The sequence below is a fragment of the Zosterops lateralis genome, assembly GCF_965231275.1.
Source record: "Zosterops lateralis genome assembly, chromosome: 5".
Classification (NCBI taxonomy): Eukaryota; Metazoa; Chordata; class Aves; order Passeriformes; family Zosteropidae; genus Zosterops; species Zosterops lateralis.
The window spans coordinates 32,256,992-32,269,943 of NC_139766.1; the positions used below are offsets into that span (position 1 = coordinate 32,256,992).

Consider the following 12,952-nt stretch of genomic DNA (forward strand, 5'->3'; position numbering starts at 1 on the left):
TGCATGTTTTATGTAACTTGCTCTTTCAGTGCATTACTAAACAAGCAAAAAAATTTTTTAAATCCTTTTCCTGTGTTCTTACTGTCACATCAAATGACTGAAGTGAAAGGTGGAGTTTTCTAAAACTCTGCCTGGGTTGTAGTGGGTTTCTTTATTCCTGCCCTCACACCATGCATTTGGCTTAAATCAGGGTTTGTTTTGAGAGATTTCAGGGGCAGAGTTACCAAACCAGGGTAGAGGCAGCACCACCAGCCAGACACTATTTAAAGCTCCATGTGAATACAGATGTCAGTGCAAGACACTAAGCAAACTTCTGTTCCTACTCACTGTAGAGTTTTTCCTCTCAATTTTGTATGTTCCTTTATATATTTTTTCCATACTGAAGGAAAGCTAAACCAAATTTTTCACTTATTCAATAACATACCAAGATCTGTGTGTATGCTGCTTGGAAAGGCAGGAACTGTCTCCTATTGGAGATGGCTGAGAGATGGGTGAGGACTGGATCTTTGTGTTCTTAACAACATTCTATTGAAGAAACCTTTCTGGAAAAGCCATCTCTTGCTACAGAAACAAATTTGTACTGTCTTGTTTGTGGCTGATGTGGCTACAGCCAGCAAAACAGTAGTCTAAAGAGAACTTACCACCTCTTATGTGTAAAGTGATTATTTCACTGTCTTAGTTTATTTGTCTGGCTAAAGCCAAAGGCTGTGTTGGGGTGTCACCACTGCCAGTGGATAAAGAGACTGATGGGACTTGGCAAATTGCTCAATCTTCTCTTAACGATTTCATTGCCAGAGATGGAATTTAAAGTTTTCAAGCTGAAGCCTACTCTTTGTTTTGTTTAGCACGCTCTTAAAGCAAGTTCTATTTTCGTGCTGTTTAAATTTTTTTAACTGTTTCTGACCGTAGCTTTCACTCTACTTTTGCAGAAGCGATCTCTTTCGCTTGCTTTTCCAGATGCACAGCGTCAGGTCGGGGAAAGGAAGGGGGGGAAAAAAACCGAGAAGTTGTCGCGGTTTGGGTTTTTTGTATTTAATCACTCATTAATAGAAAAGTAGAGAGGAGAGCAGGGGTTAGGCGATTTATTGGGCCCGTGAATGGCCTGGGGGGTTCTCCCAGCTGGGGCTCGGCTCCGTCCCCTGGAGCTGAGCAATGCACACAGAAAGGGCTCAGGCAGGAGCAGTTGTTTATCCCCGAGCCTGGATTCCCTAGCAGCTCCCTCCCCCCTGTAGTAGTGTGGTTTTGGTTTTATCAGTTTTATGTATGTATTTGTTCCTTGTATTAAGTTCATTTTTGTAAGTTGTAATGGTTTGCCCCATGTTACCCATGTTCCACCCTCATTGGTTTCATCCCAACCCCAGTTCTATGTCAGTCAGAAGTTATCCAGCCCCTGGGCCTTGTCTGTCACTTTGGGGTCTCTCCCAAAAGTCTGGAAAGTTCCAGTAAGGACCCCAAGTGATTGGACAAGACTTCAGCTGTCTCCCCACCTGAGTTATTAATTTGTTACTATGTATGTCATTTACCTGGAGAGCCAGACCCCCTTGGTCCCTGATTTGTCCCCAGTTAAACCCATCCCTGAGCTCCTCCCCCCAATAAAAGGTGCTGCATTGGGGGGTTTCCCTCTTTTTTTCCCCTCCCTTTTCCCCCGCTGCTTCTGCTGAGGGGTGTCTGCTGGGGCCGATACCCTGATGAATAAAGCCAGCAGTTAACCCAGAACAGCCTCCCTCTTTTTTTCCCGCTGTTGTTGCTTCACTCCTTGGGGCAAACGAGAGCTCACAGGGGTCGGTGAGGTTCATCCTCCTACCTTCACCCTTCGCTTCCCCTTCCGGCCCGCGGCCCCGCCCCTTCCGGCCTGCGGCGCGCGCGGTTTGAAGGCGGGAGGCGGGACACAGTGAGGCCGGGTCCTGTGGGGCGGCACTGGGGCCGGGGCTCTGCGGGACACAGTGAGGCGGGTCCTGTGGGGCGGCACCGGGGCCGGGGCTCTGCGGGACACAGTGAGGCCGGGTCCTGTGGGGCGGCACCGGGGCCGGGGCTCTGCGGGACACAGTGAGGCCGGGTCCTGTGGGGCGGCACCGGGGCCGGGGCTCTGCGGGACACAGTGAGGCCGGGTCCTGTGGGGCGGCACCGGGGCCGGGGTACAGCCTCAGCTGCAGCGTCAGGGTTGGCTTCTTCCGTGCCCTGCTCATCGATACGTGCTGCACACACCCGTCCGTACGTAAATATCTCCCCTCTCGGCGGTCTGGGCTGAGGAGCTGCGCTTTGCCGCTCTTGAAGTGAGCTGAGCATAAGAGCTTGAAATAACAAATAATAGTGTGAGCTGACAGAGCTGTCCTGTTCTCTCCCGAGTACAGACACAGAGAAAGCTGATTTGTATCGGGGACAGTTTTTCACTAACTTCATTCTCGGTTTCATGTTCAGCAGCATATACTGAACGGAGAAATGTCATCGAAGAAGAAAATAAAGAAGACTCAAACCAGCCGTAAGCTCGAGGTGAGTTTCGCTGGGTCGGGCAGAATTCAAAAGCCGATGTTTTGGGTTTGTGGGGATGTTCAGAGGAGGGCAGGGGAAGGGCCGTGAGGGGAGTGCCTGAGGCCCTCGGGCTGTTCGCGGGGAGTGAGGGGAGAGCCCTCGGCGGGCTCGGCCTCCCCATTTATTGCGGAGGGTGTTGGGCACTGGAGCAGGCTGGCCAGGGCAGTGGGCACAGCACCAGCCTGACAGCGTGCAGGGAGTGTTTGGACAGTGCTCTCAGCCAAGGCACGAGCTGTGGCTCTTGAGGGTCCTGTGCAGGGCCCTGGGGGTCCCTTCCAGCGCAGGGTATTGTGATACTCTGCCGTGTCAGTGTGCAGTCAGGGCAGTGTCTCTGGATGGATGCACGGGGGTTGATGCAGGGCTTGCTTTGCACTGGGAACTGCTGTGCAGCCCCTGCTGGGGGGGCTTGGGCTGCTGGCCTGGGGTTTTCTCTTTTCCTTTTAGGAGTAGCACTGAATGGACCACTGACTTTCAAACAGGCAAAAGTTTAAAAACAATCTATAAAAGCAGATCTATAGAGAAAGTAGTTGATGTGTATATTTGGTATTATAGTAGAAATGCTGGAGCACTGCTAAGCACTTTAATTAAAATTAAAAAGCTGCAGAGGTTAGTCTTTTCTAGTTATAATTCACCCTACAGGTAGACACGGAAATTAGTGAGGAAAGTCACTCATGCATTTTGTGAATCGCACACAACTGTTTCCACAACTGTTTCATAAACTTCTGTCATTCTCCCTTACCCTTCTGCTTTACAGAAGTGTCTCTGTAATCCTTGATTTATAAAATCCACTATTTTTTTTTAAATAAGAAGTTACTCTATACCTTTTCAGTTTCTTAAGGTGAAAGTAATTCAGCAGGACAAGGGTGGAAATTTATGTGATAGAGAGGTGAAAGAAAAAATGTTTTAATGTCTGAAAGGAGAAAGACTGCAGATCATAGAAACCAGGTAGTAGAGTGTTATAAGATTTCTAAGCTTTTATGCTTTTATGAAGTAAGACAAAGCTTGCAGTAGAACACAGTATCCAATAGGAGAACATACGCATTTTATACTATCACTTCTCTTAGGGGAAAAACCTGTAGCCTGAGACAAAAATATGCTTCAAATCCTTATGCCATAAGCTTAGGAGTCAATATGATTCTGGTTACGTGTATTTCTAGCCAAATGTTCTTAAAATTCATTGTCATATTCAGTCTGTTGTACACTCAAAAAGCTGGGTAAACTGTTAATTCCATACCCATCCAGGAGCACAAAACCAACTCCAATCCTCGTTGGAAATCTCGTCCTCTTGAGGAACCAGATGTCTCCAGGATATTGAAAGTAGCAGAAACAAATCAGCTTGAGGAGCTTGATGATTCCTTTGGTTAGTATTGTCTTGAATGTCATTTAATGTATGATTTTCACAAACAAAACACGTGGGCAAAATGCTTTAGATGTTTACCTAGGAAAAGGTTTTGGTTCTTTGCAAGAGAAAGTAATGAAGAGGAGAGACAGATGGGATTTTGTGTTATTTTCTATAATTTAGGAAGTAACAGGAATAGCACTGTATCATGAGAAAATAAAAGTCAAAGAAAAAATACTGACTATTCTACCTTTATGGTCCAAATGATAGAATTTCATGCATCATAATATTGCAGTTGTGTAAGAACTTACAGTTAAAAACCAAAGTTCAATATCTTAACTTCTTCTTTATTAAATTACGCAAATTCTGAAGTGAAATTTTTGCCACTGTAAGAGTATTCATGGCAGCAAACTTGGACATTTGCAGGGGTGTTGTTCTGCCACTTTCAGATGTCACTTAAAAAAATAACATAAATCCATATAATTTTTGGTGAAGGATTAAAACCACTTCCATGCTTTATATTGGACTTGTGTACCTTTTTAATACACAGGAAGAGAATCAATTTAGATGGAGTAAATGCTCCTCTGTGTGGAGTCCTCTGTTATATCTATCTGTATTTTTATTTTTTTTTTTTTTGAAAACCAGTGTAATTAGAAGCAGTAGAGAAAATGTTAAGACTAATTTCTCAACTACAATAATTCCTACTCCGAGAAAATTACGGAAATATAAGTATGACTTAGGTACAGCATTGACAGTGAGCTGTAAAAACAATTTAGCAAAAAGATTGTTTGTAGGGCAAGACTGCATAATGAAAAGCTCTTTTCCTTATCTCTCTGGTTTGTATTTAGATTGTAAAAAGGATGCCCACTGACATTAAGTAAACTAACACAAAAGTTTTGTGGCAGTGTGCTTGAAAAGAGAATTTTATACTGTGGATGCTAAAACCTTGTATTTCTCAGAGATCTAATCTATTTTAGTAGCTACCTTCAAGAATTCTACATTTACAAATATTCTGTAGCAGCAGTAATTGCCTTCTCATAGCATCCACTAAAGCAGCTTAAAATCTATATTTAAAAAAAAGAGAGCTGTTTAAATGTGTAGAAGGTTTATGTATGCCATAGCAAAGAGAGATTTGAAACAAAATGTACCAAGTATTTGCTTGATCAGTGCCATGTGTACCTGTTGAGCTACCTTTGGTTTGGGTTCATAAAGAAATAGCAGGTGGTTGGGTACAGAAACTATGAAACCTCTTACTATATAATTTTTCATAATCCTTAAATAATACTTGTAACAAGAACTTCCTTTTTATTAGTTAGCAAACTAACCAATTAGTTAGCAAACCACAAACATTCTTACTAAATGTTTAATGGCTGGCAGCGCTCTTTGCCTTAAAAGATGGGAGCAGTGTTGATGTAGTTTATCTTTTCTTTATAGATCACCCTTTGCACAGTACTGCTGTGGATGCTTATGGAGAGGAACAGTCACCAAACGAGGCTCTCAGTCGTGTTTTGGCACCACAAAGGCAAAATACAGACAGACGGTCTGGTGGAAAAAAAATAAAATTGTCAGCATTTAATTTGATCTTCATATTTTTAGATTTAAAGGGAAAACTTTCTAGTTAAATTATATGTAACAAAGAAAATTATTTTAAAAATATTTTAATTCAAATTTGAGTATATTTCTCATACATTAAATCAAATTTGGTTTAAATCTGAAATCATCTTGCTATTTAAATCAAGCAAGAACTTTAATAGTACTCATATGAGACATAGCTGTACAAAATGTTCCCCAAAACACAAGGTTTTGTATATATGGTTGAAGATCATCCTTCCTCAGAGGAAGGATGTAGCGTATGTTTTTCTTTTCCCAGTAAAAAACCGCGTCACTCCAAGCCCTCCGATGGCGATGTTCAGAAATTCAACACAGCTGATGCTGGGGAGGAACCCCCTAAGGAGACTGTGGTACTGAAAAAGTTTCATGAGTATATCAGTCGATTTAATTTTAGTTTACTTCATGCCATGCCTGCATCAGAGGGTGAGAGGAGAGGAAGATCTTCCATTTGTTTCTTAGTAGTTTTAGTACTTAATTGTATCCAAAATAATCAGTCCTCGGAGTATTCCTATGAGGTGGCCAAGTGAAATGCTTAAGGCTACAAGTCAGCATGCCAACAAGGGTTATAATAGCCAGATGTTCCTAGATCCTGCAGCCTATTCTCTTGCTCATTTGGGAGTATATTCTTTCCTTCTTAAAATTATTTTCTTTGTATCTAGAATATATGTTCTCGAGGAATGGCATACGAGATGGAATATGAATCCTTTGTACTTGTTTGGTATTGAAGCAAAACAGGTTTATGGGGAAAAGAATATTAATAAAATTAATTTTGAATATGTGTTAGAATTAAAAGCCATTCAGTTCTGAATAAGTGTAAAATTAATTAAAAATTTACAATTAATGTAAAATGCTTTTGGCCCATTTAGCTGCCAGACATACAGCAGAAGTCAACTGTCTGCAGGCTCAATAAAGTAACCTATGATAAAAGCAGCTATGCAGTAGTTAGAACAAGTTTTTTATGTATTGAAATTTGTTGGAATTGTACACTCAGTACAGAGTGTTAGTCTTTCATCAGTAGGGTGGATGCATGCAGCACTCTTGTACAATTGCCATTGTAGTTGTCACAAAGTCTTCAAAGTAGAGAAAGGATTGGGAGAGAATGTGGGTGAAAAGGAGGGTGAGCAGGCACTGTTGATCAGGGAAATGTTAATCCTGGGCAATGACTGTGCTGAACCAAGGGTCCTTAAGCTCCTTAGGATGTCTCCAGCCCTGCTGCGTGGCCAGTGGCTGATGGGTCAGTGGCCAGTGCAGTGAGGCAGCCACTGTCCCACAGCAGAGTGACCACTGGGCTGAGACTGGTGGAACAGGTCAAAGGAAATGTTACTGATGCTTCAGTCAGGAAATGCTTTTTGCATTCTGCCTAATTGTCATTTCTCAGGAGTTTAGATGAGTAGTCCTAGAGTTTATTCTGGAAGTTAATCTGCTTTTTGTGTCACAGGAGACAGTGAATGCTGCTCAATTCCAGGCAAAAAAGAGGCAGCCTTTAGAAGAGAACACATCAGATCCTTCTGGTAAAGTACATTTTTCAGAACTCCCATATAGCACTTCTTCATTCAAGAACAAAGTTTTTCAATGGTTTTCATTTCTGGAATGCAGCAGCTTAGTGCTTCTACAAATGGGAAGTTTTAGTTTCAGTTTTGGTACAGACCCAACTTTGATCCCTATGGTTTGCATCCCTGGATATGCCTATTCCTCCCCTGAGGGGGTAAAGCACAGGTGTGCATTATAGCTCTAAGTCAGCCTGATTTCCTTTGGAGGGAAGCCTGGAGCCTTGGATATGAAGCTGTAGGAGGTGTAGGTGTCAGTACAGTCCTTGGTCTGGAAGCCTGGAGCAGCAGCTGTGGGGCAGAAGTTGGAGTGTCCCTGACTCAAGTTGCAAATTCAGGCTAATAGTTTTTAACACAAAAAATCATGTCTACAGTACACTATGTAGTTTATTACTTAGTTTACTGATGTGTTCCTGGGCTTGCTTGATTCAAAGAATAAGAATTAAGTTACATACCATTGGTTCTAAGGTGTTCCCAGGTAAATCTATCACAGTTGCTCAAGCAATAACAGGTGAAATTATTTGAATGTTCCTCTTCTCAAATTTCATGTTAAAATACTCATAACTTTTAGATGGTTATTTTGATGGTGAGCACAAGAGTTTTTCTATTGTTTTACAACATGTACCTGAATTGTGCAATGCTTATGTTCATTGTGTTGTTCCAGATAGCCCACATTCTCTACAGTTTTGGTGTCCCAAAGAGCTGAAAAGATCTCCTAGAGATATTACAGAACTGGATGTTGTTCTGGCTGAAGTTGAGAAGATAGCAGCAAATTACAGGTAAATATTCTGCTTTCCCATGACTGGATATTCAAAGTATTAAAAATAAATATCTGTACTTTTGCTAATGTGTTTTTACTGACTCTCTGTTAGGGAGTCAGTATTGCATGGTTACATTCTGATGTTAATGATTATTAAGTATCTATGATGCAAATGTTTGTTGATCATGATCTTGACATGGTCTCCAGGGATTTGATATTTTTCCAAACATGGACAGCACATTTCAGCTGACATTTTTCAAGGTAGAAATGAAACTATTGCTAAAATAAGAAAGATCTGTAGTTGTCTAGCTGTTTAACTTCGGGTTTTATTTGTTACTCAAATGGTTTTGGATGAGATTTTCCCTTCACTAAACCAAATATGTTTTGTCCCTCTTACTTCTCCAGACAAAGTATAGAATCAAACATTTGCAGAAAGGCTATCGATGACTTCTCTTCTGCTTTCAGGGACCAAATCACTGATCTTGTAAGTACACTTGAAATAAAATCAATTTTGTGATCAAAATACCTATAGTTTTTAATTGCCTTTACACATTTATCTTACAAGCTGTAATGTTTCCAATCTCTTGTCGGTATAAGTAATATGAAAACACAATTTTTTTGTGTACAGGTTATGACTGGCTGCCTCTGTGCAGGCTTTCACAAGAATTGTGAAAGCACTGCTGTTAAATGCTGAAGTGTTTGTCATATCTAAATCATTATGTAGTAAAACTGGTGAGCTGCATAATTTAAATGAGCATAGAGCTATGTCAAACACTATTTTAAAAGCTCATTGACTAGAATTTTAATAGGTTGATGTAATTTTTGTGCTGTAAGGCCTCTAACATATTCCAGAGAAAATCATCATTTTTTAATTAACATTTTGAACATAACTGTAAGCGTAAGAGATTCAAGAACCATCTGGACACAATCCTGTGCCAAGTGCTTGAGCAGAGGGGTTGGACCAGAAGACCCACTGTGGTCCCTTCCAACCTGAGCCATTCTGTGATTTATTGGCTGGAAAGATTAAGGTGATTAAAATGAGTAAAATGAACACAGAACTCTGCAGGAGTTGTGCCAAGTACTAAAGCTATAGTTCTGAGTGGTTCATTAGAAGTAACAAGTGTTGGAATTATCAGATTTATACATCTATGTAAAGATACAGAAAAACAGGAATTGGTCCAAGGAGTATTACTTGCACTAACTCCTTTTGTGCAAGTTTTCCTCTGGCATGAGGAGAGAGGAAAGAATCAATACACAACCGATGATGTCCCTTTGAACCTTTTTTAAATAAAAAAACCAACTTTTTATGTTATTCCAAAGTAATTCTTGAAACCATGTTCTTAGGAGGATAGTGATCAACTCAATCTGTCAACCTGTAATTCTTCTTCTCTGTAGATAGCAGGAGTCCAGGAATTAAAGAATATGAAGAAAAAAAATGCTAAGGTAAATATATATATATAACAAGATTGTACAGCATACAGTTGTGGGCATTGGAATGTTGAGAACTTGACTGGAAGAGATAAAATAATTGACAAAAACGTTTACTGTACTCAGAATCAACTGCACAGACAGAGGTTAGGGAACCACCAGAGGTTTTTGGAAAAGTTCTGAGTAAATGTGGTGGATTGCAAATTCTAGATGTATATTGCTATATGGTGTAAAAAAGAAAGAATGCACATTAGGATGGGTAAGATCTGTGCATGTCAATTACTCTTTTGGCTTTTAAGGGGTTTTTTTTGTTTGTTTGGTTGGTTGGTTGGTTGGTTTTTTGTTTGTTTTTTTGCTTGTTGTTTGTTTTGGTTTTTTTGTTTTTGTTTTTGTTTTGTTTTGTTTTTTTTAATGAGTAAGGGTGAGGCCTCTGGAGAGCCAGTTAAATAATGAGAGCTAACCTTAAAGAAACAAAAATGAATACAAAATCTAGGAGAGCAGCACAGATAACAACCTGTGAGGATAGAATTGGATTGCTTAATTTAAAGAAAGGAAGATTGAAGCAGCTGCATTCTCTAAATAGAATTTTTGTTCGGAGGAAGACAGTTACTCTCTTCATGTATAACAAGTAGTAATTCGCTGAAAATACAATGAAAATATTGACAGAAGGAGGCTCCAGTGTAAGGGGACAAAATCACTGCAGTGGTTTCATCAGGGAGAGGTGAATGCCCTACAGAAGAGAGATTTAAGAGCAGCTTAGGCACCGTCTGGATTTCTGCCCAAATTAACATCATCTGCAAAATTTTCAATGGCAAAATAGCTTTAACAGATAAAGTCAACATAAAGCTTATCCTGGGAAGTAGCAATTAATATGCTAAAGTCTTGTTGACTTGAGGGGATATGGTAAACTGCTCTGCATGTAAAATGAAAATCTTAATACACACCTAGCATTCACAGCCACTCAGATTTATCCTTAGTTTGATTCTTAGATATTTGTTTAAAATTAAGCTTTTAGTTGCTAAATTTAATTTATGATGATGAGTTTTGGGTGTTTTGGGTGCTACTTTTTTTCTTTTAATTGCATGTTATATTAAAGACAGCTTAGTTATGGCAATCATCCTGAACAACATTCATATTAATTTGCATTTTTCAACCTCCTAGAGTTCATAATGTTTGAAATCAAAATGTCACAAACTTCTTTTGTACGCTTGTAAATCCAATGTTTCTTAAGAAAAATTGTGGATGGAGATTAGAGTTTGAAATTTTAAACAGCTTTAAATTGTTTCAAATACAGATGTAAAATATGGCAGTTTATCAGGTCTGGTATCTTTAGCATCTTCCACAATGACAATCAGCATAAAACCTCAGAGAAAAAAAAGGCAATAAAATTTGAGTTGTTTGCCTTTGGAGTTTTAGAAACTGTTTCACAGACTTTGCTCACTGTTTGTTTCAGGCAATAACAAACATCAAAAAGAAAAGGAAGCAACTGGTGCAAGTCAGAGAAAAGCTAATTGGGTGTGTTTCTTATGATGCACAATGAAGAACTTGAGTCTGGTATTTTGTAACTCAGAAGAGAAAGTAACTTTTTTTGTTCTTTCCTTTTACTTTGATGAAAATATCACTGTCTTGCTTTTTGTTTTTACAAAAGCTCATGATAACCCCTCCTTTACATATTTCAGTTGCCTAGACTGTCATTCTTGCAAGTTCTCTTAGCTAAATAGTTACTGGGAGGGTGTTTCACACCAGTGTTATGATTTGAATTTCAAAAGTGCTGGATCATAAACTACAAAGGTCATACAGAGGACTTCTTTGGTTTTGAGGTGGGAGATTGTGTTTCATCTCTGCAGGTTGCCAGGAGTTGCTCTTAATACATGGTTGTTTCCTTCCCATGTGGCCACACAATTAATTCCCCTTCTCTAATTTGGCATTAATCTTAAGTGTCATGGTTGGAAGAACCATTAGAATTCCCCAGATCCCTTGGGTTGATAGTGACAAGCTTTAGACTGAAGCTGCATTTAACATACACCCTGTAAGGTAACTCTGTAGGGAACCGTGGGCTTGGATCCACCAAAACAGGGTAAAAACCTTTTCTCTGTGGCCACAAGAGGTGTTTTTCTTCTTTGTAGGACTATGGACAAACTTTGCTCAGAGAACTGTTTGAAGCCCCTGAAAGCTGTCTTCACATTTTTATATGTGTTTTAATCTTTTGATCATTTTAAGAAAGCCTTTTCTCTGCAACCCTGTTGGATGAAAATCACTGTTACTTAAATGGATCGAGCACTCCAGCTTATTTAGCAGAGGTGTAGGTAGTTTTTACATCCTGAATACGCTTCAGCATAAGCACGGAACACTGAGCTTGCAGGTTGTTCTACCTCAGCACTATTCCATAGTAACCTATGTTTTGTATTTCTGACTAACCTCTTAAGAATTCTTTCAGAGGAAATAGGGTCATAGTTATTCATGGAATAAATATGCAGATGTAAGCATCAAAGTCTTGATCTTTTTTCAGAGCTGAACCGCAACTGACACAACTACAAAGAGAATATGCTGAGCTGCAGGAAAGGAAATCTTCCTTGAGGCAAGCAATTGAATTAATTACTGATTTAAAGGAGCTACAGCAAGACTGTTTGGACTATAGAGAAGAAAACCCAAAAGAAAAAGTGGTAGTAAGTACATATTCTGGATGTGTTTCAGTTTTCTACACATATTTTATTTTAATTTATGAGATTTATTTATTAACAACTTTTAAGTAGCAGTATTTTGTTAATTGTCTGCAGAAGCACCTTGAGAATCACTGCTGAACTTTACTATAGTGTCTCACTCATGTTTTTGGTCTCATGTTAGAAGCTGAAGTATTTCAGAGAAAGATTCTGCTGTTTTGCTCTCAGTATCCAGGAATTCAAAGGACATAGAAATGAAACAGTTGTCCTGAGTTGTAACTTCTTTATAGAAATTGAAGATTAACAGTGGGACAGAAGTAATTAATTTTTTTGTGGTGTTACTGTTCAAAAGTAGGGGAGGCTCTGGCACTTCCATGTAAGATATTTAATGCTGAGATTTCATGACCAGAGAAACTTCTCATGTAGCCTTAGAACCCATTCCTGTTGTAGCCAGGAAGGTGGTACAAGGCTGCTGTGGACAAGATTTACACACCTGCCCTGTGTAAGGGAAATCCGCACATTTCAGGAGACACTCTGATTTTGGCTGTTGTTCACTTTTAAAGGTCATGTTGTGCCATTTTAGATAGAGGAGAAATAAATACTGATATGTCAGTGATCTTTCCAAGAGTTAAAAGCGTTGCCTTGTAATTTTATTTCCTTGTCAACAGTATGGAACTTCCAGCCTCCCTGCTCTTCTGGTGGAGTCTCGGAGAATTCTGGGAGCAGAAAAGCACTTTGAGAGCATCAATATGAAACTGGAAGAGGCTCTGGCTGTGCAAAAAGAGCAGACATCAAAGAAAAATTAAGTGCCTTTTTTAGACTTTCAGACATTCAGGAACAATTATTAGAATTGTCAGTGCTTAAAGCTTGTTGAATCATTCTTATTCTATTTTGTTTCAGTGTTTAAAAGAAGTCAACAACTTAGAGATTGTATCTATTGTCAAATAGTCTCAGAATATCAATGAAAGGAAATAGCGATCACAGTTAATAAAACTTTTGTGCACTCTGAACAATGTTGGGTGTTAATCTTGTGCTGTTAAAGTAATCTTGAGAGGAATATAATCATAAAGAGAACACA

The 12,952-nt window shown here is 39.6% G+C and overlaps 1 protein-coding gene across 2 annotated transcripts; it reads left to right on the forward strand.

Moving 5' to 3' along the window:
* Window positions 1-1,972: 1,972 nt before the first annotated feature.
* Window positions 1,973-12,947, forward strand: CENPU (centromere protein U). Of its 2 annotated transcripts, none has more exons than XM_083862538.1 (12): window positions 1,973-2,312; window positions 2,419-2,490; window positions 3,772-3,889; window positions 5,303-5,432; window positions 5,739-5,829; window positions 6,918-6,990; window positions 7,691-7,805; window positions 8,192-8,270; window positions 9,182-9,229; window positions 10,668-10,729; window positions 11,724-11,880; window positions 12,543-12,947. In XM_083862538.1, the coding sequence occupies exons 2-12, from the start codon at window positions 2,440-2,442 to the stop codon at window positions 12,678-12,680; spliced, it is 1,062 nt and encodes a 353-aa protein (XP_083718664.1). In that variant the 5' UTR covers window positions 1,973-2,312; window positions 2,419-2,439; the 3' UTR covers window positions 12,681-12,947. The 2 variants fall into 2 exon arrangements, with proteins under 2 accessions (XP_083718664.1, XP_083718663.1); XM_083862537.1 differs by having other exon boundaries at window positions 1,973-2,273.
* The last annotated feature ends 5 nt before the right edge of the window (window positions 12,948-12,952 follow it).

Bases quoted from the DNA above. Each gene is read 5' to 3' on its own strand.
- CENPU (XM_083862538.1), top strand. From the start codon at position 2,440: ATGTCATCGAAGAAGAAAATAAAGAAGACTCAAACCAGCCGTAAGCTC. The intron at 6,991-7,690 runs GTAAAGTACATT...GTGTTGTTCCAG, and splicing joins GAACACATCAGATCCTTCTG to ATAGCCCACATTCTCTACAG. The intron at 8,271-9,181 runs GTAAGTACACTT...TCTTCTCTGTAG, and splicing joins GGGACCAAATCACTGATCTT to ATAGCAGGAGTCCAGGAATT.